This window comes from Pteropus alecto, unplaced genomic scaffold (assembly GCF_000325575.1).
Source record: "Pteropus alecto unplaced genomic scaffold, ASM32557v1 scaffold7, whole genome shotgun sequence".
NCBI classification, from domain to species: Eukaryota; Metazoa; Chordata; class Mammalia; order Chiroptera; family Pteropodidae; genus Pteropus; species Pteropus alecto.
This window is the reverse complement of record NW_006494614.1, coordinates 58,300,040-58,323,159: the sequence shown is the minus strand read 5'-3', so window position 1 is coordinate 58,323,159 and position 23,120 is coordinate 58,300,040. Positions and strand designations below refer to the sequence as shown.

General features: G+C 38.2%; 1 protein-coding gene across 2 annotated transcripts in view; it reads right to left on the bottom strand.

Annotated features, from left to right (window-relative positions):
* CDH13 (cadherin 13) overlaps nucleotides 1–23,120 on the bottom strand; it is a 962,058-nt gene that overhangs the window by 728,131 nt on the left and 210,807 nt on the right. For both annotated transcript variants that reach the window (XM_015600622.2, XM_025042649.1), the window contains exon 2: nucleotides 21,495–21,606. In XM_015600622.2, coding sequence (XP_015456108.1) covers nucleotides 21,495–21,606 — 112 coding nt within the window. The remainder of the gene's footprint in view (nucleotides 1–21,494; nucleotides 21,607–23,120) is intronic.

The window sequence follows — 23,120 nt, the reverse complement described above, 5'->3', positions numbered from 1 at the left end:
TTCTTGCCTATAATTAATCACTTCTTGTCTTCAACATGAATCAAGTGATGGCTAATAATGATAGTAATAACAGTGCTTATGGTGATACCAGCAGACATTTACTGAGTGCTTAGTGTGTGCTCTTTACTGTGTCTGCACTGTAGTGCGTTATTGCCTTTAATCTTCATCAGACAAGTAGGAAAGAGGTACAGTTAGCGTGCCCATCTTACAGACTGGAAAACTGAGATTCATGGAAGTTAGGTAACTTGTCTGTGGCCACACCATGAGTAAGTGGCAGAGATTGGACCAACCAAGTTTGTTAGACTGGCCATGATGCCTCCCATGATGCCCCCCAAGAAAGCTCCCCTGACAAGTGACACAAATGGTGATGAGAGACTCAGGGACACAGAGGACAATAAAGAGATCCCCAAGGCTTGGAGTTTTGTATAGGAAATACATGTTGGTTCTCTTTTACTTTCAAGAATAAACATTTTGTTAAGAAAATACTTATATGCTCACCCTTTATGTACTCATTAGGCCACAAAAAATATAAAATATTTAACTAGATAATATTTTATAAATAAGCCTAATATTAATTTTGAAGAACTGCCAGAGGAGTATATCGTAGCAGGCTTTTAAAAAATAAATATAGCATTCAATATCTAATTGGCTTTACAAATGTGTTTGTTGCATTCTGCTTTTTTTACTTAATATTTGACCTTGATATTTTTCCAAGTCATTATTTTTCATGGCTACATAATTCTTGATCATATGGATGTACCAGAATTTATATAACTTTTCCATGAGTTGTTTCTGTATTTTCCTTATTGTAAATTGTGCTCCAAGTAACACAATTGTACATAAAAACTTTACATATGTACACACGTATATATTTTTTTTAATTCTGAAAGTTTTAAATATAGACTGGAGCTACAGAACACACTATCAAATGTGGTAAAATAAAACAAAGCAAACCTATAAAAGAGCATGAACTATCCTTAGGTGACTTTATAACTTAATCTTCATTAGACACTGGCTAAATAAGATTTCTTTTCTCTCTTGAGAAGCATCTTCTCAACTTCAGCATTGGCTCTTAATAGGTAATTCTGATTGAATATGTAATAAAAAGAGCAAGGGGAACAGTGTGTTAGCAGGAGAAAAATTTTGTAAACATTTCCCAAATCATTCAGCCCCTTCTTTCCTAGTGTGAGGATTATCTGAAAAGGCCCAACACAACTAAAATGTACCATGCTCCATCAGAGTCAGAATTACTTTCCATGTTCAAGTCCTTGAGATGGATTCTGTCTTCACTCTCTAGGGTTTGACTGGATGGATCAAGAAAATTATTTTTATGACTCAGTATTCTATTTATTATATTCCTCTAAAAACTTTTAGTTTATCTTTATTTCAGTAAAGAAATTAAAATTAAAATTATGTTCCTTATCTGCTTAGAAAAAAATTTCTTATTTTACACACTAAAATGCATCTGCTGTATGTACTTTAAAGTTTTTTATTCAAGATAACAGACTGAGCTGAAGACTCACTCACTCATACCTAAATTCATATAAACATAGATGTCTAAGAGGATACACACAATATAAATAATCACACATGAAAGTTAATAATAGAATAAAATTCCTATAACATAGAAATCATATGGGATTACAGATTTTAAAAATTAAAAACATAGCAAGTATTTCTACAGAAAGTGGAGGTGGATACAGGCTGATGCCATGCTCAGAAGAGGTAGGGGCTGGGAAAAGAATGGAGTGCAGGGGCCACACACCAGGTGATTAGTTACCACAGTGGGAGAAGTTGCCCCATCGCTGTAGCAAGTAACAACACTAAGAACATGAGTTTCTGTCTCTAAGGACAGCAGTGACTAATGGAAGCTATCTCAGTGAGTACCAGATGGCTTTCTTCTTAACTGTAGTGGATGCTGAAATGTACCTGTCAGATTCCTCTTCAAGGTGAAGGATTTATTTTCCCAGCCATAGGGAACAGCCTCAAATTTTTAGCCCACTATGGAATCACCTTGGCTGAAGATCATCTTCTTCCCTAAGGTCATGTTCTTTTCCCACTGCCCACATCCAATGACAGATCATCAGTGAGCTATAAAGGCCTGGCCCCCTTGTCCCAGTTCAGAACCACTCTGAAGGGCCATCCTGGCTTCAGAGTTCCCTGGGGATTGGCTAAGCTTCTGGTGAGACTTCATCAGAGCCCAGTTTCCCCTTTACCCAAAGCTGCTTCATGTCCCTCTCTTCTACAGGTGATGACTACCAAAGCACTCCCTAATAAACTTCCTGTACACCAATCTCCATCTCAGAATCAAGTTTCTGGAGACTCCAACTCATGACATCATACAAAATCCAGGCTTGGGCTCCCATGCAAGATGGCCCAGTGGCACAGACTAAAGCTTCCACAGACACAAATGCTTTCACATAAGTCTCAGATAAGCCCAGCCATTAAGTTGCCATTGGCCATATGACCTTTCCAAACATTATACAAGAATAAAGAAAAACAACAGATGTTGGAAATAATAAGGGCAACCATACATTCCATTTGAAAGAATTGACATAAACACAGAGGAAAAAACTTTCCTAAAGAGGCACTGGGTATCAGAGAAAAATGCTCTCAGAGACTTTATATCACTGGATTTTCACAGCCCCAGGAGTTGGGCATTTTTCAATCTGTTTTACAGATGTGAAAACTGAGATTCATAGTATAAAATCCCTCACTTGAGGCCAGGAATTGTATCTAAATCTTCTGAAAATTATCGTAAAAGTAGAGTTGACCTTAATATCAATACTAGTATTGAAGAGCTGATCAACTTATAAAAAGAAAATAGCATCATATTGATATATAACAAAAAATTATTAGTTTATAACTATAAGATGTTTTTCGCTACAGAGCATGACAAGCTTGATAATAGGCACCATTGGCATTGATTTGGGATATTAGAATAGCAGCTGGCCTCCTTCAATCAACCAAGCAAGAGTTATCCATAACCAGGATGGACCTGGTAAAGGTCCAAAAACAAAGCAAGTTGCTACTTCCATTTCCCTAAATCCATCACCAAAATAACAGAGCAAATGCTCCATTCAAATCTCTTTTATATATGCTCAGGCTGAATTAGATGAAGGCCCTTGGCAAACAAAAGAGTCAGTATCCACTTTAGTATCATCAATACATAAAGCAATCAACCCAGCCCAGTACTATGTAAATGTAATGACAAACATTTTAATAATAAACTGAAAACATTCAGACCACTCAGCCAGGTTCTTATGCTGAGAGCCAGTTTACAGGGTAATCGTGTGGGTAGGAGAGAGAGGATGTTGTACTCGAGAGGCGAGGGACTCCCATTGCAAAGTCAAAAATATGTGGAGTGACAGGAAGAAGCCGAACAAAATCTATATGTATCATCAGTATATACCATTTACTCACAGAGCTCAAAGTGAAGTTTGGGAGCCCATCATCAAATTATATTAATTGATCTAAATAACTACCATTTACTCAGCAGTGGCTATGTGTCAGCCTCAGATTTACTTTAAGCATCTCATGAATGCTTGCCTTATAAGAGAAATGGAAACTCGGAAAAGTTAAGTAACTTCCCCCAGGTTGCAGAACTATTAAGGTAATGGCATTCAAATCCAAGTGTTCAGACCCCAGAGCCTGAGTGTTTTGTCACAGATACTGTGAGGACCAGAGCTGGGATGGTAATAAGCATGTATGTACCCAGCTTGCTAAGCTCCAGGCAACACTGGCTTCTCTCCCTGGAATGGAAGCTAGTGGGAGCTGAATAGAAATTAAAGGAACATACAGGAAGTATTGATCATGGATGTAGCTGGTGTTGTGATTATGGGTGGGAGGGGACTGTGTCAGCAAATGGGGGGACTTGAGAAAATAGAAAGCTTTTTGTAATCTCCAAAAGTTAGGCAGCTCATATAACATTGTGAAGCCTGTTTTCTGCCTCTTTTAAAATGCTTAGAAAAATCAGATCTGACCTACTTTTAAATAGCTCAATCTTAGATACTCAGGTGAAAACTACAAGGACACAAATGTTGAAGATAGAGTCTTGGTGCTTTGGAGTGGTAAAGATAAAAATACTAGAATTTCTGTGCCAATAACTTCCTAGAGGTTTATAAAGTCCCTAAAACTGCCACCCCTACTCTTCCATTCCCCACCTGTAGCCAGCATCGATGCCTCTACCTCCAAGCAAATTTATATAGTCTCTGAGAACCTTCTGACCAAGACAGGCAAGCTGTGAGAAGTCCCAGCTTACAGGAATCAATCTCTCTGCTCTCAATTCCTGCCTATGTGGTTATAGAGTGGCTTGCAGCTTCTTGTAAGCCTGGATTTGTGTCTCAAATAACAGGGACCACATTATTGAAATATACCTGAGCACTTTTCTTTTCAGATTTTCTTAGCTGACCTCCCCCATCTTTTTTGCTGGAGGCATCCCGTTGCCTTAGGGAGGATTAGGATGTTGAATCAAGAATGCAAAGAGAGTAAAAGTTTCAATATTCAGCCCAAAGACTTTAGCGAAACGAAAGTCTTGAAAACCAGGCTTTGCTGTGAGAGAAAAAGAGCTTTCTAATTTGCAAACATTTTACTGTAAGCTTTAGGTAGAGCTAACTCAGGATTTCATAGAGGAGAGGTTCCCACCTAGCCTGAGATCTTTTTAGCCTGAGTGAAGAAGACTGGGGAATGCTGCTAAACTGAGAGACAAGATGGGAAGTTTCTCTTGATGCCAGAAAGTCTGGCTTTACCCAGGAAGTCCATTATGCTACAGAGCTTTATGTTGTTAAGGTGGGTATATTTTCAACACGAATCAAGTGATGACTAATAATGACAGTAATAACAGTGCTTATGGTGTGATACCAGCAAACATTTACTGAGTGCTTAGTGTGTGCTCTTTACTGTGTCTGCACTGTAGTGCGTTATTGCCTTTAATCTTCATCAGACAAGTAGAAAAGAGGTACAGTTAGCGTGCCCATCTTACAGACTGGAAAACTGAGATTCACAGAAGTTAGGTAACTTGTCCGTGGCCACGTCATGAGTAAGTGACAGAGACTGGACCAACCAAGTTTGTCAGGCTGGCCATGCTACCTCCTTAGCTAAGAGAGCACCCCTGACAGATAACACAATGGTGAAGAGAGACTCAGGGACACAGAGGGCAATAAAGAAATCCCCAAGGCTTGGAGTTTTGTATAGGAAATACTTATTGGTTCTCTTTTACTCTCGTTAAGAAGAATGGCACGATTTGACTCTCAGAGGCTTTGGTCTTCCCTAGTACCCACATAAGAATAGAAAAGTGGCTTGTTTTCACATGCTAAAATTACCGGATGTTTCTAAAAAAAAAAAAAATTGGGTGGAGTGGAGGTGGGTGAAGCTCTCCAGCTTACAGAAGATTGAATATGCTCTTTTTAGACTGAAAGGTGTTAGATTCTGGAGTATGTCTGTAGGCCTTCTGGAACATTCACTGTGCATTTTCACATTTTAAAGGTCTCAGAGGTCCTACTGTTAAAAAAAAAAAAAAGATAGTATTCCCTAAACTTATTTAATTTCAACATGTTTCCCCCATTGTGCCTTCCTATTACCATTCTGCAGAATAGTTTTCCATAGACAGAGGTTTGGGAAATTCTGACTCAGAACAAATAGAAAATACCGTGTACTGAGAACTCAGTACACGTCAACACAGCATAGTTATTAAGATCAAATGAGACCATCTGTGTCAACCTGACTTGTTTGTTCCAGAAACCTTTGCCCAAGAAAGATAAGACTCTAAACCAGTTAAACTTCAATGCTTGTTTTAGGAAATTCATGAAGATCAATTTACCTAAGTGAATAGTTCTACCTGGACAAACAGCTCATGTATCAAAAAATACCGTACTTATAAGACTTACTTCAAGACTTACCTAAAGACCTTGCTAGTGTGTCATGATATTTATCTGATGTCAGTTTCCTACCTTAAATCACAAGAGCTTAGACCCTCCCCCCAAACTCTATAAATATCCATTCTGACCTCTACCTTCTGAAACATTGCTATGATTCTGTCAAGGTGGTGTTTCTTATGGAAGTGAGCATTAGTAAATGCACCTCTGCTTTAGTAACATGAGTTATCTAGTGATTTTTGAGGAAGTTATACTATAAGCTGTTTGGTCACACAACTAAAATCCTGAATGTGAGAGCCTAAATGATGTTCGAAGACAGTGATCAGAACTCAGCATGTTTAGGTTGGAAATCAGAACTCAGTAATTGTATGAATGCCTCTGATAACTGTGTGCTTGGAGCCCTTTCATTTAGGGAATTGGCTTCCAATTGCTGGACCTGTCTTCCAGATCACAGAGGGGGCTCTTGACCCAATGCCAAGTCAATCAGCTTCTCTTCCAATGAACGAAGATACCTGAAACTAGAAGATATTTGAAGCTCAGCTATGCCTATAAAGGTGTCCAAATATTTAAAGTGTGATCCACAGACCAGTGTCCAAACTCTTGTAAAGGGCCCATGACAAGTATAATGATTGAAAGCACTTTGATTAAGTAATATTATGCCTATTGAATCTAATTTCTGTAAAGCTTATATTTTGTAGGTCTTTGTTTTTTATATTCATTTTTATAGTAATAGTTTTTGTTATACTGTTAAGAAAAATTGTTTAAAACTTCAAAGTAAGACAAAAATGTGTTTGTGGGTGTAGAAGTTTTTTCAAAGTCATATACAGATATTACTTAACAGGTCCAGTCAGGGATTATTAAATTATCTAGGAAAATCTAATTTGCTCACATCATTGTTTATTACTTATTGAAGGTTGCAGATTTAGTAAAATAACATATTAATTTGCAGATTTCTGCACAGTAGAAATTAATACAAATACAAATACAAATATTCAGTAGACAAGATAACCCCAGTAATTGCAGTTATTTGCCCTGTAAGACATTAACCAGCTTTGTATGTAACCCAGCAAACTTATTCTAATATTTCTTTATTATAAAATTGCCTACAAATACCTAGCTCTTCAAATGTTCTTTGAATCAGACTTATCATCTTATTGACTTGTTTTTTTTTAAATTAAATTTATTGGAGTGACATTGATTAATAAAATTATATAGGTTTAAAGTATACAATACAATAACATGCCATATGTATATTACATTGAGTGGCTTGCTTTTTTATTGATGAGTTTGGACCTGTGTTTATATTTCTATGTGAGTCATATTTTTAAATTGAAATTATATTTTGACTTTTAATTCATTTTTAACTTTTCATTTTTTCATTTTTTAAATTTTTTAAAAAATTAAGTTTATTGGGATAACTGGTTAAGACAATCACATAATCTTCAGTGTACAGGATCATTTGACATCTGTATATTCTATCATGTGTTCACCACCCAAAGTCCAGTTTCCTTCAGCTATCATATATTTGATCCCCTTTACCCACTTCACCCAGCCTCTACCCCCCTATATTTCACCCCCTTTACCCTGTCTACCTCCCCTACTCCACTAGTAACCACTACTCTATAGTCCTCTGGTAACCACTAGTCTATAGTCCATGTCCACGAGTCTCTGTTTGTTTGTACTGCTCATTTGTTGCTTCTAGGTTTATACCCCACACATAAGTGATATCATGTGATTTTCAACTTTTTCTGTCTGGCTTATTTCGCTTAGCATGATTATCTCGAGGTCCATCCATGTTGTCGCAAATGGCTGTATTTCATCTCTTCTTATGGCTGGGTAATATTCCATTGTATATATGTACCACAGCTTCTTTAGCCAATCATCTATCATAGGGCACTTTGGTTGCTTCCATATTCTGGCCACTGTGAATAATGCTATTATGAACATTGGTGTGCAAATATCTTTATAGATATGAGTTTTCAAGTCTTTGGGGTGAATACCCAGTAGAGGGATTGCTAGATCATATGGTAGATCAATTTTAAGATTTTCGAGGAACTTCCATACTGTTTTCCGTAGTGGCTGTACCAATTTGCAGTCCCACCAGCAGTGTATAAGGGTTCCTTTTTCTCTGCATCCTCTCCAACATTTGTTATTGCTTGTCCTATTGATTATAGACACTCTAACAGGTGTGAGATGGTATCTCATTGTGGTTTGGATTTGCATTTCTCTAACAGCTACCAATGTTGAGCATCTTTTCATATATTTGTTGGCCATTTTTATGTCCTCTGGAGAGAAGTGTCTGTTCAGGTCTTCTGCTCAGTTTTTGATTGGATCATTTGTTTTTTGTTGTTGTTGTTATTGAGTCATATGAGTTCTTTGTATATTTTGGATATTAGGCCCTTATCGGAGGTGTTGCTTGCAAATATATTTTCCCATTTGGATGGTTGTCTCTTTACCTTGTTGACATTTTCTTTTGCTGAGCAGAAGCTTTTTAGTTTGATGTAGTCCCATTCATTTATTTTTGCTTTTACTTCCCTTGCCTTTGAGGTCAAATTCATAAAATCTTCTTTAAGTCCTAGGTCCTTGAGTTTAGCTCATATGTTTTCTTCTATGCATTTTATTGTTTCAGGTATTTTGACTTTTTTTTTAAATAAAAGTATCAGTCTGCAATTCATTGAAAGAAAACAAAAATAAAACAAAAACTAGTCTTTCATTAGAGAAAGTTTGAAAAGCACTGTTCTAACTCTCTCTGAGTTCCCACTGTTGAAATTCTTGGAGCTTCCTGAGCTTCTGATCTTTCTGAAGCCTTGTGATTCAGGTCCTTGGATCAATCTGTGCGCTACACGATTTCCTTCCATTAAATCCCTGTCTTTCAAGTCTTGAGTTGGTGACAGTTTATCAGAACTGATAAAGTCACTATATTGTAATTGTGGCTCACAAAATACTTTATAACAGAGAACACCCAACCTCTACTTAGTTATACAAACAGACTATGCCCAACACAAAAATGTGCCTAATCAAAAGATGTGCAGGATGAGAGCAAAACATTTGAATTGAGCTATCCCAAAAGCAAAGCAGGCAGCTTTGGAAATAAAACAATTTTTATGCACATCTTCGTTTTCGGCCTCATTCAGTCTAGGACTGCCTTGACCTTGCTCCAAAATAAACGAAACACCTGGAAGTTTAATCAGCGCTCCATGCACCAGATTGCATGCCTTTACTAGGAGCTGTTGCTCCTCCATCCGTTTCGAATATGGAAAAGAATTTGGTTTAAGCCCATGCCTTGAGCATCCCCATGAGCATCCACCTGACAATCCCAGTTGTGTACTACTTTTAGTCCTCCCTATTCTTAGTCTCATCCCCTTTTCTGTGCCTCAAATTTGATGCTAAATCCCGTTCTTAGCCTGATTTATCCCCACTCACCCTCACTTTCTGTTTTTAATTCAACAAACTTCCTTCTACAGAAAAAATACAATGTTAATCAAGTTCCTTGGAGGTTTTGACTCATATTTTGAACTGTTTCAAGCACTAAGTATTTCTTTCATGTGATTCAAAATCAATGTTTCCTCATTTGGAATCCCCCTGCCCCCACAGAATTTAATGTATACATATGAAAATTAAAACCAATTTTAGCTAAAAATAGATCTTCTGGGAGGTCTCCAGAATCAACTGACAAGCACAGTTAGGAGGAACCTGGATGGCTGACAACTGTTTTGGCTTCGAATGGGAATAAAATAGGCTGGTGCAGCAGTTGGCCTCTTTTCAGGGGTGGCCTGCCAAGACATCATTTATCAAGTTGCTTCACAAGTAGAAGTGGGGTTGTAGGGGGTGGCCAGAACCTGGAGTCGAGGCCACCACCGCTCTCTGCTGTCCGCAGAAGCAGCTGAGATACGAAGATGCCAACTGAATGTTGTAGCAGGATTGAGGTCTGTGACTTTCCAAGGGAGTGTTCTCCTAGGGAGTGCAGTCTGTAATTCTGAAATTCAAGAGGATCAGCACACCAAAAGTATTTTCATAACTCATTTGGCAGCAAAACCCAACCTGAACTAATGTGATGATATTTGTAGTCCTTGTTTATCCTACTTAGCATAAATATTCATGCTTTATTGCAGAAATATGTTTTATTACAGGATGCTGCCTCAGACCCCCCTGGTGGAGTTGTATAATATATAACACATGCACTTTATTAGTTTCCTAAATTCTGAAACACATAAACACATCTGGATGTAAGGTTGGGATGAATCACTTAAATGCTTTTCAGGGAGAAAGTTTTTAACATTTAGACCCAAGAGACCAAACATGAAGGAACGGTATGTGTGTGTAGTAGTGGGCAAGTGGGGAGGCACATGCCCCTAGAACATGAAAATGCCTGAAAGGGAGATTTAGAGGAAATATAAAGAATGTGTGTTCTGTTTCAGAGGATCTGAGCTTTATTGAAAATTCTTGGTGCCACATTTAGTAGACAGCGGCACTGCCCATTCCAACAGCATCATCATTCTGTGGATATTCCCCTTGCTGGCCTTATCTTTCAAATGATAAAATCAACCACTCTATGCATAGAGCTTGCATGTGGTAGGCATTGTACTAACAGTTCTGTATGTGTTATCTTCATTAACCCTCACAACATTACCTCCACTTTAGAGATGAGGAAACTGAGGAGCTGAGAGGTTGAGTGACTGGAAATACTACCAACTGTTAAGTGATGGAGATAAGCAATCGACTCAGGAGTGTACATCAACAGCCCTGTGAGGATCTCAGGGACACCCCAGTCTGTTCTCAAAGGAAAGGATGGGAATGCTTGTGTGGGAGGAAACTGGATTTAGCACTTCATATGAAGTGAACATGCAGAGTCAGAAGATCAGAGCATGTTTGCACCATTCGAACTTCTTCTGACATATTAGATCCTTTAATCAACCTTTATGTCCTCATCTATAAAATGGGCTTTAGAATCCTACTTACAGGGCAGTTGATTTGGTTAAATGAATAAAATAGTATCCCCTTTCCTGGACCAGACTAACTCAAATTGGAAAATTTGTTCTTATCCTAGGGATTTTATACTACTGCCTGGTCCCTCTGCCTAATTGTTTACCAACTCAATCTTTACCTGGCTGATTCCTTCTGGTAATTCAGGTCTTAACTTCTCAGAGAAAAATTTTTTGGCTGTCCATTCTACAGCAGACATGCAGAAAACTCTATAATATGACCTTGTCTTATTTCCTTCATAGTACTATCATCAGCTTCCACATATCATTTTCCTGTTTTCTTAGGTATTTATTTCTATTGTACTCGTCTCTCTCTCTCTCTCTCTCTCTCTCTCTCTCTCTCTCTCTAGAATAAAAGCTTTAACACAGGAGGTATCTTTTTTTTCTATTCTAAAGTTTTATCCTTTGTACCTAGTACAGTGTTTGGCATAAGGTAGGTGACCATTCTGTGTTTCTTAAATAATTGATTAAATTAATGGTAAGGACTCCATTTATGCCATTTCCTTTCCTATCTCCCATGTCTATCTCTAGAAGGCTACGTGAATTTGGTCAAATACAAAAAGTATGTAGGAATGTTTTGACTGGCAAGTATTTGCCTCTCTTACTCTTTTGCTTTCAGGCCAACGAAAATTTCCATGAAAATTAAGATGAAAAGAACAGACAGAGTGCACGATGATTATTAGAATGTATGTGGATTTGATCTGTTGTAGGATAATAAGATCTTCTGCTGTTTCAAACTATTTAAAGCCATGCTTAATTTTTCCTAATTTATGTTCTGATGCCTTATTTCTTAAGCAGCCCAATTCGTGTGGTTCTAATACCTTAAATTAGGAGAAGCTCCATAACATCTATATGTGCCTATATAGTACTGCCCCCTTATCCACGGGGGACATGTTCTAAGGCTCCCAGTGGATGCCTGAAATTGCAGATAGTATTAAACCTTAAATATATCTAGATATATTACATTTTTTCCTTTACTTACATACTTACAGCTTCTCTTTGGCATATCTGAATTGTCAGCATCACTATTCTTGTGCTTTGCGGCCATTATTAAGTAAAATAAGGGTTCCTTGAACACAAGCACTGAGATACTGGGACAACAGATCTGATAAGTGACTAATGGGTGGGGCAGGTATGCACTGTGAAGTTGCTGGACAAATGGATGATTCTTGTCCCTGGCTGGACAGAATGGGATGGCAAGAGATTCCATCACATTACTCAGAACAGCAGACAATTTAGAATTTATGTGTTGTTTATTTCTGAAATTTTCCATTTAATAATTTTAGACTGGTTGACCACAGGTAACAGAAACCAAAAAAAGCAAAACAGCAAAAAAGAAGGGGACTACTGTATTCTTAACCCTTTGAAGGAAAACAGAGATAAAAGAGATTTATACCAGCTCTGGAATCATGTGAGTAAAGACACTCAACAGGTTGAAGAGTGAGGCCATATGGCAGCACTTAGAATGTTGCAGTCTTAATGAGGCAATCTGCTCACCGGCATCACCAGCGAGAAAACTGGTGTGATGGCTGTCCTTGTCCTCTGCCACTTAAGAGACATTTCCATTTGCCTGTGTGTTGGGTTATAAAAATTCTCATGCATGGAGCACAGTCTGCACTCATAAACTGTTAGTACTGAAGGGCCTTAGCGATAAAGTAAAACACCCCGTGGTGGACTCTCTTGTATTTACAAGCCCAGCATCACTCCTTTCTGTCAGAGAACAGCATCTCCATTCCCCAGTCCTCATCTATAGAGACAGCAAATTTTCTGGGACACCGTGATTGGTTCAAGGATGGACACATGACCCGAGCTAAACCGAGAGAGTTTTAGTTGTGATATATTTGCTGGAATACCTGGAAAAGAGACGCTGTGGGGTGTTAAGCTGGAAGAATAAACGACTGGAGTTGCTGGCGGCTATCCTCTGAGAGTGAGGAGTATCAACACTATATAAAGCAGAGCTAAGGAATGAAGGGTGATAGTGATAACATTATGAAAGCATCTAAATCCCGCTGTTCCTAAAGCCAGCTCAAACCTTGAAATTTTCAGTTATGTGAACTGATAATTTTATATATTTTTGCTGAAACCAATTAGAGTTGGGTTACTTTAGATTGCAGCCAAAATAGTCCTGACTAATATACCCTCACTATACAAATGGAGAAACAGAGGCCCAGAGAGGAAAAGGGTCATATAATTCAATGTTTGAGCTGGAATAGACTCTTTCTTAGAAAACTTTTCTTCTAGATGTCTCCCCAAGTCTAAACCTTTGGAGTTCTCTGGGGCTCTGCCCTCATCCTTATTTCATATTCAGGTGCTCCTCAATCATGTTGTCACCTTCCCTGCCCATCTCTACTATGATAAGCCTCCCAACCATCTCCATTGCAGAACTTCTGAAATGGCTCCATGCAAACCTGAGCCTTCCCTACTCTTTTCTCTCATCTATCTCCTATTCCAGACATCCAGAAAGCCAGCCACACTGTCTGATTACATAGCTTCCCCTTTTCACACATTACCTATACTAACAATTCAAAACATTGAAAATAGATTTCGAAGTCTCAGTAAGTGGCAGCCAGCCCATGCCCTTCCATCTCTTAGCACTGTCCTCTGCTTCCTTAATGAATAATAACAGCTACTGTCAATAACAGGAATGGTTTGATAAAAACAACACCTATGTTTGGTCTTTTGTGGCATATCATTTGGTCCGCACACCAGTCTTAAGAGCAAGTGACTTCATGGAGGAGAATTTAGATGCCTAAAAGGGGCAGACAGAATTAACAGGGAAGCCTACTAGATGACAGGAAGATAGTAGAGATTGGAGGGCCACAGGAAAGACCTCAGCTATTATAGCTATACTACTTTTGGCAGCAAATATTTTAGTGCTTACTATAAACTGGCCACTATTCAGAGCCATTTACGTAAATTAACATTTAATCCTGAAAACAACTTATTGAGGTTGTTGCCATTATAACATTCATTTTCCAAATGAGGAAACTGAGGCACATTGCATTTTCCCCCCTACCCCACTAACTTGCCCAAGATACTTAGCTGATAATGGGCTGACCTTAGATTTCAACCCAAGCAGCCTGCCTCTAGGGTCTATGCTCTGGAGGCCCAAAACTGCCTAGAAGTTATGAATTTTTTAAAGTGAAATTCTCAGTGTCGACAACAAATTCCTTTCATTAAACACTTCACACTCCCACACTGAGCAGCCAAACAAGACATATCTGTGGGGCAGATTTAGCCCAAAGGCTGACAGTTGTGATTCCTCTGGTCTATTTATTTCTTCCATTCTCCTGATAAGAAAGCTTACACCAAGAGAGCTACAGCTGTATCTACATTCCTCATCTCCTAAGGCTCTCACTCTCTGTTATTTTATGTTTCCAATTTTCGAAGTATAATTTAGGACCCAAGTCCAATGGGAGGATCTCTAGCATTTTATTATATTGCTCTCTAACTTGGATATGTGTTATTTTTATTCCGGAGTTATATTATTATATCACTTTACATTTATCAAATGAGATAGTTCGTATAATTTATTTATGGGGATCCTAATAAATATAAATTGACTGATTACTAGATTATTACAAATATGTTAATGAGAGAGAAGGGAAAACCTGTAGAAATATTATATTTCTACAGGACTCTGTGTACATACAGGAAAAACTCTCACTAACGTAAAAAGGAGACCACATTCTGACCCGAAGTATAATCACTGAGTGGATTCACTTCGTAATGATGGAGTGAATTAAGTGGCACCAGAGTACTACTTCTTGGCATATCGCAACAGCTTAAAACAAACGTATCACTTGAAACGCCAACCTTATTCAGATCCCCCCAACATTCAGTCCAGAGGTTGTTAAATAATTGCACTAATCAATTAATGAACCCAGTCTGAAAATAAATACAAATTAGTAATAAGAAGGGCAACTAGAAAATAGAAAGGAAAGTATTGTTTATTTGTTTTTTTCAAATCACCAAAACGGAAAACAGAAGCAAAAGAACTTATAAAGTTCTTAAGGATAAAGAATATAGACAGACAAAAGCCCAAGTCAACTTGAGCTCAGGAAATAGGCATTTCCCCACCTGCCAGGTTGGAAAGTTCATCGATTATTGCCATCCAAATGAAATCTTTTCAGCAGGGTCAGAAAGGCCTTTGTTTTGACATTTAATTCACTGGCCATGTATTTCCTGTGTTAAGATGCAAAACACCTCTCACATAGCTTTTTCATTAATTGCCTTCCTTTTTCAAGTTCCCTGTTTGATTTATAGTCAATTAAAAACGCTTTCGAAAGCCATGACTCATGTATGTTAAATACAGATATGATTAATGCAACACGATGCACTCCATAGATGACCCATCACTAACCAAGGTCGGAGTCAAGGTGGGATGACCAAGCACCGTATTGGTGAAAAGAACTCATGGGGAGGGTGGAAAGCCAGGAATGTAAAGTCATGAACAATCTGGCAGTGGGTCCATCCAAAATAAGGGGAAAAAAGAGGCTTTTAAATATATTTTTCTGTATTACAGAGGAAAAATAAAGTTGGCTATGAACAGAAAAAAAATATAATGAAGTAGGAAGTTCTCTCTTTATTTCATCCAGGTTGATGAAAGTGGATGAGAAAATTAAGTGGCAAATTTCCTTGATGTGTCACCACCAACATCGACAAAAACTATAAGACACTAGACCAGAACTCTGGATAAAAGCCAGGGCACTGGAATCTTGGGTTCAAATCTTGATGTCACTAATTATGAGCAATACAACCTTGGTTAAATTGTTTCACCTAGCCCAGCCTTAGTATCCTCACCTGTAAAATGGATATATGAGACTGTTTTTCCCTTAAGGGCTGTTATGAAATTGAAGGGGGCCCTCCACATTTAGAGAGTGCACAATAAATGCCAGCTATGAAGGCTATTTATGCTGCAATGGTCAGCACTGGTGGTACCTTTTAAAAATCCCACCATCTGGTCCTTATGTTTGCATTTGTCACATGTTCTAGAAATGTTCACTCACTCATGTGCGCGCTCGCTCGCGCTCTCTCTCTCTCTCTCTCTCTCTCTCTCTCTCTCTATCTTCATTCTATCAACATATTCATATGCATATAGCTCTTCATGGAGAAATCTCTTAAGAATTCTCCCTGCCTCTTCAGAAAAATTACCATATTGAAACTTTAGAAGAATTATCATAAAAGTCAAGAGCAAAAAAAGTAATGTTAACTTAATGCCTTAGATCAGTGATGTCCTACCAAAATGAGGTAAAGACATTATGTGCATTTTTTACAGAGCAAAATTTACTCAAATCAAAGGGACTACCTTCTCTTCTGTAATAAGTACTTACTTCTGTTTTGTTTGTTTTAGGAGCCAAATGGCCTATTAAAAGAAAATTCTGGCCAAAGTAATTGGGTATTCATCTTATTTACTTGCTAGCTTTTTTATTTTTTCATATCTAGAATTAACATAATATTTTAAAATGCACTCTTATCAATTCAAGGTTAAAAAGGAAAAATCTACTTGCCTATGAAATTTGAATCCTAGAATCACTGCTTTAGATGTTTCTTCATCTCTTCATATTTTTAATGTCCACAATTTATCTTCAAAAAAGCTAGATTTAGATGGCCATTATAAGGAAATTGAACCTATCTAAGGTTTACAAATAATAATAATAACAGCAACAACAACAATAGCAATAATGATATAATAATAATAGCAGCTTCCACTTATTCATAGCTACGTTCCAAGCATTTTTCCATCAATTAGTGTATCAACTCTGCAAGTAAGAATTGCCATTATCCTTCTTAGAGAGATGACATAATTCAAACTCAGAAGACTCAAATAACTTACTCATGATTCAAATAACTTACTCATGGTCACACAGATAACATGTGACTGTGTCATATGTTTGAACCCTAGTCGATGTGAGTTTAAAACTATGTGATCATAACCACAATATTACAATCATCAGGAGGATGCAATTGGAGCCCATCTTTATCAGAGCCATCAGAAGGTGATATCCTTCCCCTGGCGGATTTCTAAGATGGAGCAGGGAAGAAGCTAACTGGTTGGAGTAGGAAGCCAGTGATGCCCTGATAAGAAAAGCAGGAGGTAGTCACAGGTGCAGGATCTTGCTCTCCTGCTTGAATGACCAACTGTGTACTCTTTCCTATGTAGGCCCAAGCTACTCTGAGATCTATTTCTGTCTCTTTCAGGAGTTTCTTTGTGACTTAGGTCACATCGCTTTTTTAGGGACTGTGAGCACACACCAAACATATATTCCTCTACATTCTTCAGCCTCACTTGCAGTTATGTTGGCTAATAGAATGGAGCAGGTATGATACATTTGCCTTGTGTGCTAAGGTAGTTAAGCATTTGGGGTGCCTTTCCCACACTATTGTCTCCCTGTCTGCTAGCTCGGTGACATAAGAGTGACAAAAGGCACAAGATGGCAGGACCAAGTTGGAAGTAGCTTGGGTCCTCTAGTTCCTGCATGGAGAGCAGCCACTTGGAGGAGAGCTACCCAGGAGTGCAGCCCAGGATGCGTCCACATGACCTGCATGAAAAATAAACTTTTATTCTATTAGGTCACTGGGGTTGTTTGGTACCAAGTGTATTCTGACTATTGCAGGTTATTTATTAAAAGTGTAATTACTCTTAAGTTTGCATTTTAGGTAAACTCAGGTGTGGCAATCTTTCTCTGTGTATCTGTATGTTCTGTGTGTATAATCCAAAAGGAATGATCCATGAAGGATAAACTAGGGAGGAAAAGAAGTGCTGAGCTGATAGTGATTGGGTAGCCCATGGGGTGTTAGTAGAGAAGTCTCCCACTAACAGGCTGAAAGATCATGAGTATGGTTTGCCCTAGCAAACATGATGATCAGATACCTCCATAATGACAGAAGGTCTGTCTGAGATGACAGGGACAAGGAAAAATATGCTGTTCTGTAATTTTACAGAATACATGATGTCAGGGGCTTATGCCTTGGTCTTTTTCTACCTCAGCTGGGTGGCTGGTCAGTTTTCCAGGCCAGTTATTCTTCTGGGGCCTGGGTGACAGCTAGGAGGCTATAACTATGGTGGCTATGCAAATCTCATGGTACCAAGATGGTAGCTACCAGAATTTCATACTTTTATGTTATAAGAGAAGCAACCACACCAACCAATTTAAGATAATTCTAGGTGTTGGGAGCTGGCAGCGACTCCTGCAACAAAGCCTTCACAGGTTCCTCCCTGAGATCAAAGCCCTTGAATGGATCTCTCCTTTCTGAATTTCTGCCTTCTAAGCTATCTTCCCCTTTCTTCTTGTACCTCTCATCAAAAATGAGCTTAACCACATACATCTTTCCAGCTCACCTTTCAAGATTGAGATGAAGCCAGAAAAGTTTTGTCCAAGTTATCATGAGTTGGGGGCTTTGCATTGCACAGTAAAAGACACAATGAAAGTGCTCCCCTGGTTATATTAGAAGAAATAGTGGGATGCCATATTTTGATCCTAGAAACTTGTTGAAAAATGGCCTTTTAAAGACGAAAGCAAGTATAGTTAGTGGAAAGGAGAGTAGAATAAAGAGTTATTGGGATGTGAAGAAAATAAAAGGCTTTAGAACAACTGAGGGAAAGATGTATCAGAGTGAACAGTGAATAAAATATTAGGGAAATAAAAGGAGTGGAGGTGACCATTAGTAACAGTTAAAGTAGAAAAAAAGATAAGTCATTGAGAATTGAGGAGAAAGATGAAAAAGGATAAAAGGAAATATTACCATCTGAACAAAGAGAGCAGGAAGTCATGGACAGAATAAACATTCCTGTATCCTGCTAAAAGCTGGACACAGAATTGGTTGAATATAAGTCTAGGATATGAGCAGATAGATATACTGGATCTGTCAGGCAAAGAGACAACACTTTCAGATAACTTTATAGAATAGTGAAAAGTGTAGACATCGATTGATTGATTACGCTATGTTTACACCTTCTGAGAGAAAAATTGACAATGATTTGGAAACAAAAGCTCTTAAATATTGCAAAGTTAAAGGAAAAATAGAAAGCACAAATGACATAAGTGAAGCCCAAGATAATGTTAACTAACCTGGTTTCTTTTAACATCTGTTATTACCTAGAATATCATCTTATATTTATATGTCACTAAAATATCCCTAACCATTTCTTAGATCTTGATACCTCAAATGTCTAAGTATTTTAACACTTTAGGTTCTGTTTGATCTTTTTTGGTTTTCATCCTGACACTCATTGGTTTCTTGATTAATTACAGTTTTAGAAATAGAAGGATCTTGTGTTGAACTATAATGAAATACATGAAAGAAACTGAGAATGAGAGAGGAAAGAGAGAGAGGAAGGGAAGGAGGAAGGAAAGGAGGGAGGGAGAGAGAGAAGGAGGAAGGAAGAGAGAGAAGGAGGGAGCAAGAGTAAGAGGAGTGGGGGGAGAGAGGGAAGGAGGGAGGGGGAGAGAGGGAGAGAGGGAGACAAGGAGAGAGAGAGGGAGAGAGAGGGAGAGAGAGAGAGGCACTTAAACTGTTAGTTGCTTAGGGGAAAAATTTGTTCAATATTTTTTAATTTCCTCTTGCAAGTAGAGTAGAGCAATCAATATATTGCTGCTTCTTGAAATCAAGATTTTTCTCAAAGAATATTCAATAGGCATTTTCAAATTTTTGAAAACTTTCTTCTTCATTTAGGCACAATTAACCTTATTCACAGGGTCTATAATCATGTAACCTATGCTCATTGCTTTGAGATGAACTCAAAAGTACCTAACTAGATCTGTTCTCTGTATTTTTTTTACTCTAGTAATATATATGGACCTATGGTTTCGCTGAGAGGGGGTAGTCAGATTTTGCTGATCCAACAATTTACATACAAATTCACATATAAATTTTTTAATATCCTCAATTCTCATATCACTGACTTTTCCTGGATGTGCTATCATTGATAATCAACCCAGTTCCATTTAGCATTTACTTATACAGAACCAACAACCATATCCCACTTAATTACTTAGGGGATTTCACACACACACACACACACACACACACAACTGTGATATTGGAATGTATAGTATGGTCTAGTTTAAATTAAAAAGATCCCCCAAAGTATGATTGTTTCCAGCTTCTCAGCAGTGAATTAAAAGCTGTTTGGTGTAGTGAAGATTACAGAAGCAATCACATTTATGGGCCTGCTTTGCATACGAACGCTATTAATTTCCATAGTCAGGGTGGCTTCACATTTCCACGCATGTTAATATAGATACCATTTGAGATAATCACTTGGAAAAAAAGAGGAGAGAGAGAGAAGGAGGGAGATAGAAAGAGAGATAGAAAGGAAGAGAGAGAGAGAGAGAGAAGTAAGACAGATGAGAGAGCCAGAAAAATGCTCTCATAAACCAAGTTCGGTCTGAAACATATTGATTCTGATTAATAGCAGAATCAAAAGACAAATGAGGGTTCCTGATAGCCTGACCCAGAAGTCACACTCAGGGATCAAATTAATATAGAATCACATATTGGAATTCACTTATTGTGCCAGTCCTGTACCTTGTCATTACAGATTCTAATTATCGAAATGATTTCATTGGTGTTAATTGCATCAAGATGTGGCTGGGCTCCACCTTGGATAGGTCCCTTGATGCTTAACATTGCATCTTCATTATTGTGTTCCTTTCATCTCTTAAAATGTGTTCCAGACTCACAGGACAATCCAATCAAGCAGGCTGTTTCCCCTTCCCCAGCCCCCAACTTTTCTTTAAACATGCCAGCCACATAGTATAAGAATGAAGGAATGGGGCTAGCCTGGAAAGCAAAACTGAGACCATAGGGGCAAATGTACAGTCATCTTCCCTGAAGGGACCTCAGAGCATCTGCTGACTAAATTAAACTACCATTTTCATATTCTTCATTCCCAAATGTAAAGAATGGTACTCAAGAGCCTACAATTAAATTGCTATTTGTCTATCATCAATTTTAAATTCTAAAACTATGCTTGTTATGCACTTAGTAATGTATCCCATGTCCTCATAAAGATAAAACAATATAATATCAGCATTAAAAAACAAAAAGAGATTATAACTACAGGTTTGAGGGGAGCATATTTTAATGAAATTAATTGGAATTTGGGGAGATTTGCATTTAATCCACAGAATAGCTAGTAGAGATTTTGAATTTTTCTGAAAACCATCTTATTAGCCTTAAAAAGAAGAGTTTTGAATTCCTATGCCTAAAAATTCCCAGAAGCCAACACCCTGCTCTCACCATAATTTTGATCTAATGCTTTGTATGACAAACTACAGGAGGACAGCGATCCACAAGAAGGCAATGGCTTTGCTCTCAGGGATCAGCCCAGGAGAAATGGATCTTATTTTCTTTGCACAGAGCAGTCCTCACATTGGGAGCTAGTGGTCCTCGTTTCTGGGAGCAGTCAGGAAATCCTCACCGATGGTAAAATACTAAAAAGAGACACACTCTACTCTATTCACCTCTAAGATGGCAAGGCCCTAATTCAAGGCCTTCCATTCTCAATCAACCCGAATAAGAATAATGATCAGAAAACAGTTTAGGGAATACCACTTCTTGAGACATATTAATTGACATTGGTAAATTGAAATATGAGGATAGACCAAAAGCATTATTAAGTGACATTACTTACGGTTTAGAATCTTCTGGTCCTCAATGAATTCAGCTGGTTGATTGATACGGAATACTTTCTGCTGAAATCCAGGAACGCAGTCCAAATCTTCTGCAGATGTTAGCAGCAGCACCTGAGAAAACCAAAGCCATCAATATTTTAACACTGGCTTGTGTGTTTGCCCTGCTAACTTTTACCAAATCTGTGAGTTTTAGAAATGAGCTGAGGTTTTAATTTCATTTCCCAAATGAAGAGGTAAGTTGTACTTCTCCTGTGGTTGCCAACAATTTTGTTTTGGCAATGAGATTTGGCAAATGTGCAAATGGGAACAGCTGTGGCAGTTTCCATTAACTTTCAGTTAAAGAAATAACTTTGTCAGATTTTTTACACCTGCTAAGAATCTCACTATGGTTTCCATGTGTGAGATTTCATTATAGAAACTGTCAGTTTCATATGATCTCTGAGCTAAAACCAATTTCGCTTTCATAGATGCAAAGGAGCATTATTATCTACGAAGAGAACAATGGAACTACTCCATTAGAAGTTACTTTTAAAAGGCATCTAGGGCCCACTAGACCTTCACAGTCCAATACGGTGGCCATGAGCCACACGTGGCTACTGAGCCCTTAAAAAGCAGTTGGGCTGAAACTGTCAGTATAAAATATATGTTGGGTTTTGAAGACTAAATACGAAAAAATTTAAAAAAAAGCTAATAATTTGTATATGGATTACACATTAAAATGCTAATACTTTACAGATTAGACTACATTGATAGGTTATTAAAAGTAATTTCACCACTCTCTTTTTATTTTTGTAAATTTGCTACTAAAAGCTTAAAATTTATAATTGCTTCCAAAGGATCGGCTTTGTCTTTGCAAATCCTTGGGACACTGCATCCAAGGGTCAAAAATTTAGGTTATATGTTTTGGAACATAAAAATATGTGACATACTCTTGGATAAGGGGTAATTTTAAAAGGTAAGAAATAGTTGTAGGTTTAGTAGGAAAAAAGCAAAAGTCCTGTGAAGACAGGAATTGCCTCTCTCTTCTCACCTCTTATACCAAGCACTACCACATATACTGGCACAGGGAATATGCTCCATATACTTAAAATATGACTGCTAATTTTCTGGTCAAAATGGTGGAGTAGGAAGACACTGTGCTTGCCTACTCTCATGACCACATTGGACATACAACTAAACTACAGAACAACCATCACTGAGAATCTCCTAAAGTCCAGCTAAACGGAAGTCCTATAACTAAGGATGTACGGAAGAGGCCACCTTGAGACTTAGGAGAGGTGGAGATGCAAAACAGGTTGTTTCCACATCCACATGTGGCGGTTAAAAATTGGGAGGGATAACTTGGTTGTGGAGGTGCCCCCTGAGAAGCAAGGGATCCCAACCACAACCCAGGGTTCCAGTGCCAGGAAGAAAAGTCCCCACAACTTCTGGCTGTGAAAACCAGCAGAGATTGTGGGTGAGTGAGCACAGGGCAGCTGGAGTCGCAGACATTCTTCTTAAGGGGCTCACGCAAAAACTTATTCACTGACAGACTCACTTACTCTGAACTCTGGTGCTGGGGCAGCAACTCAAAAGGGATCAGGGACATACAGGGAGGAATTGAATTGTCTGGCATACAGGGCTGA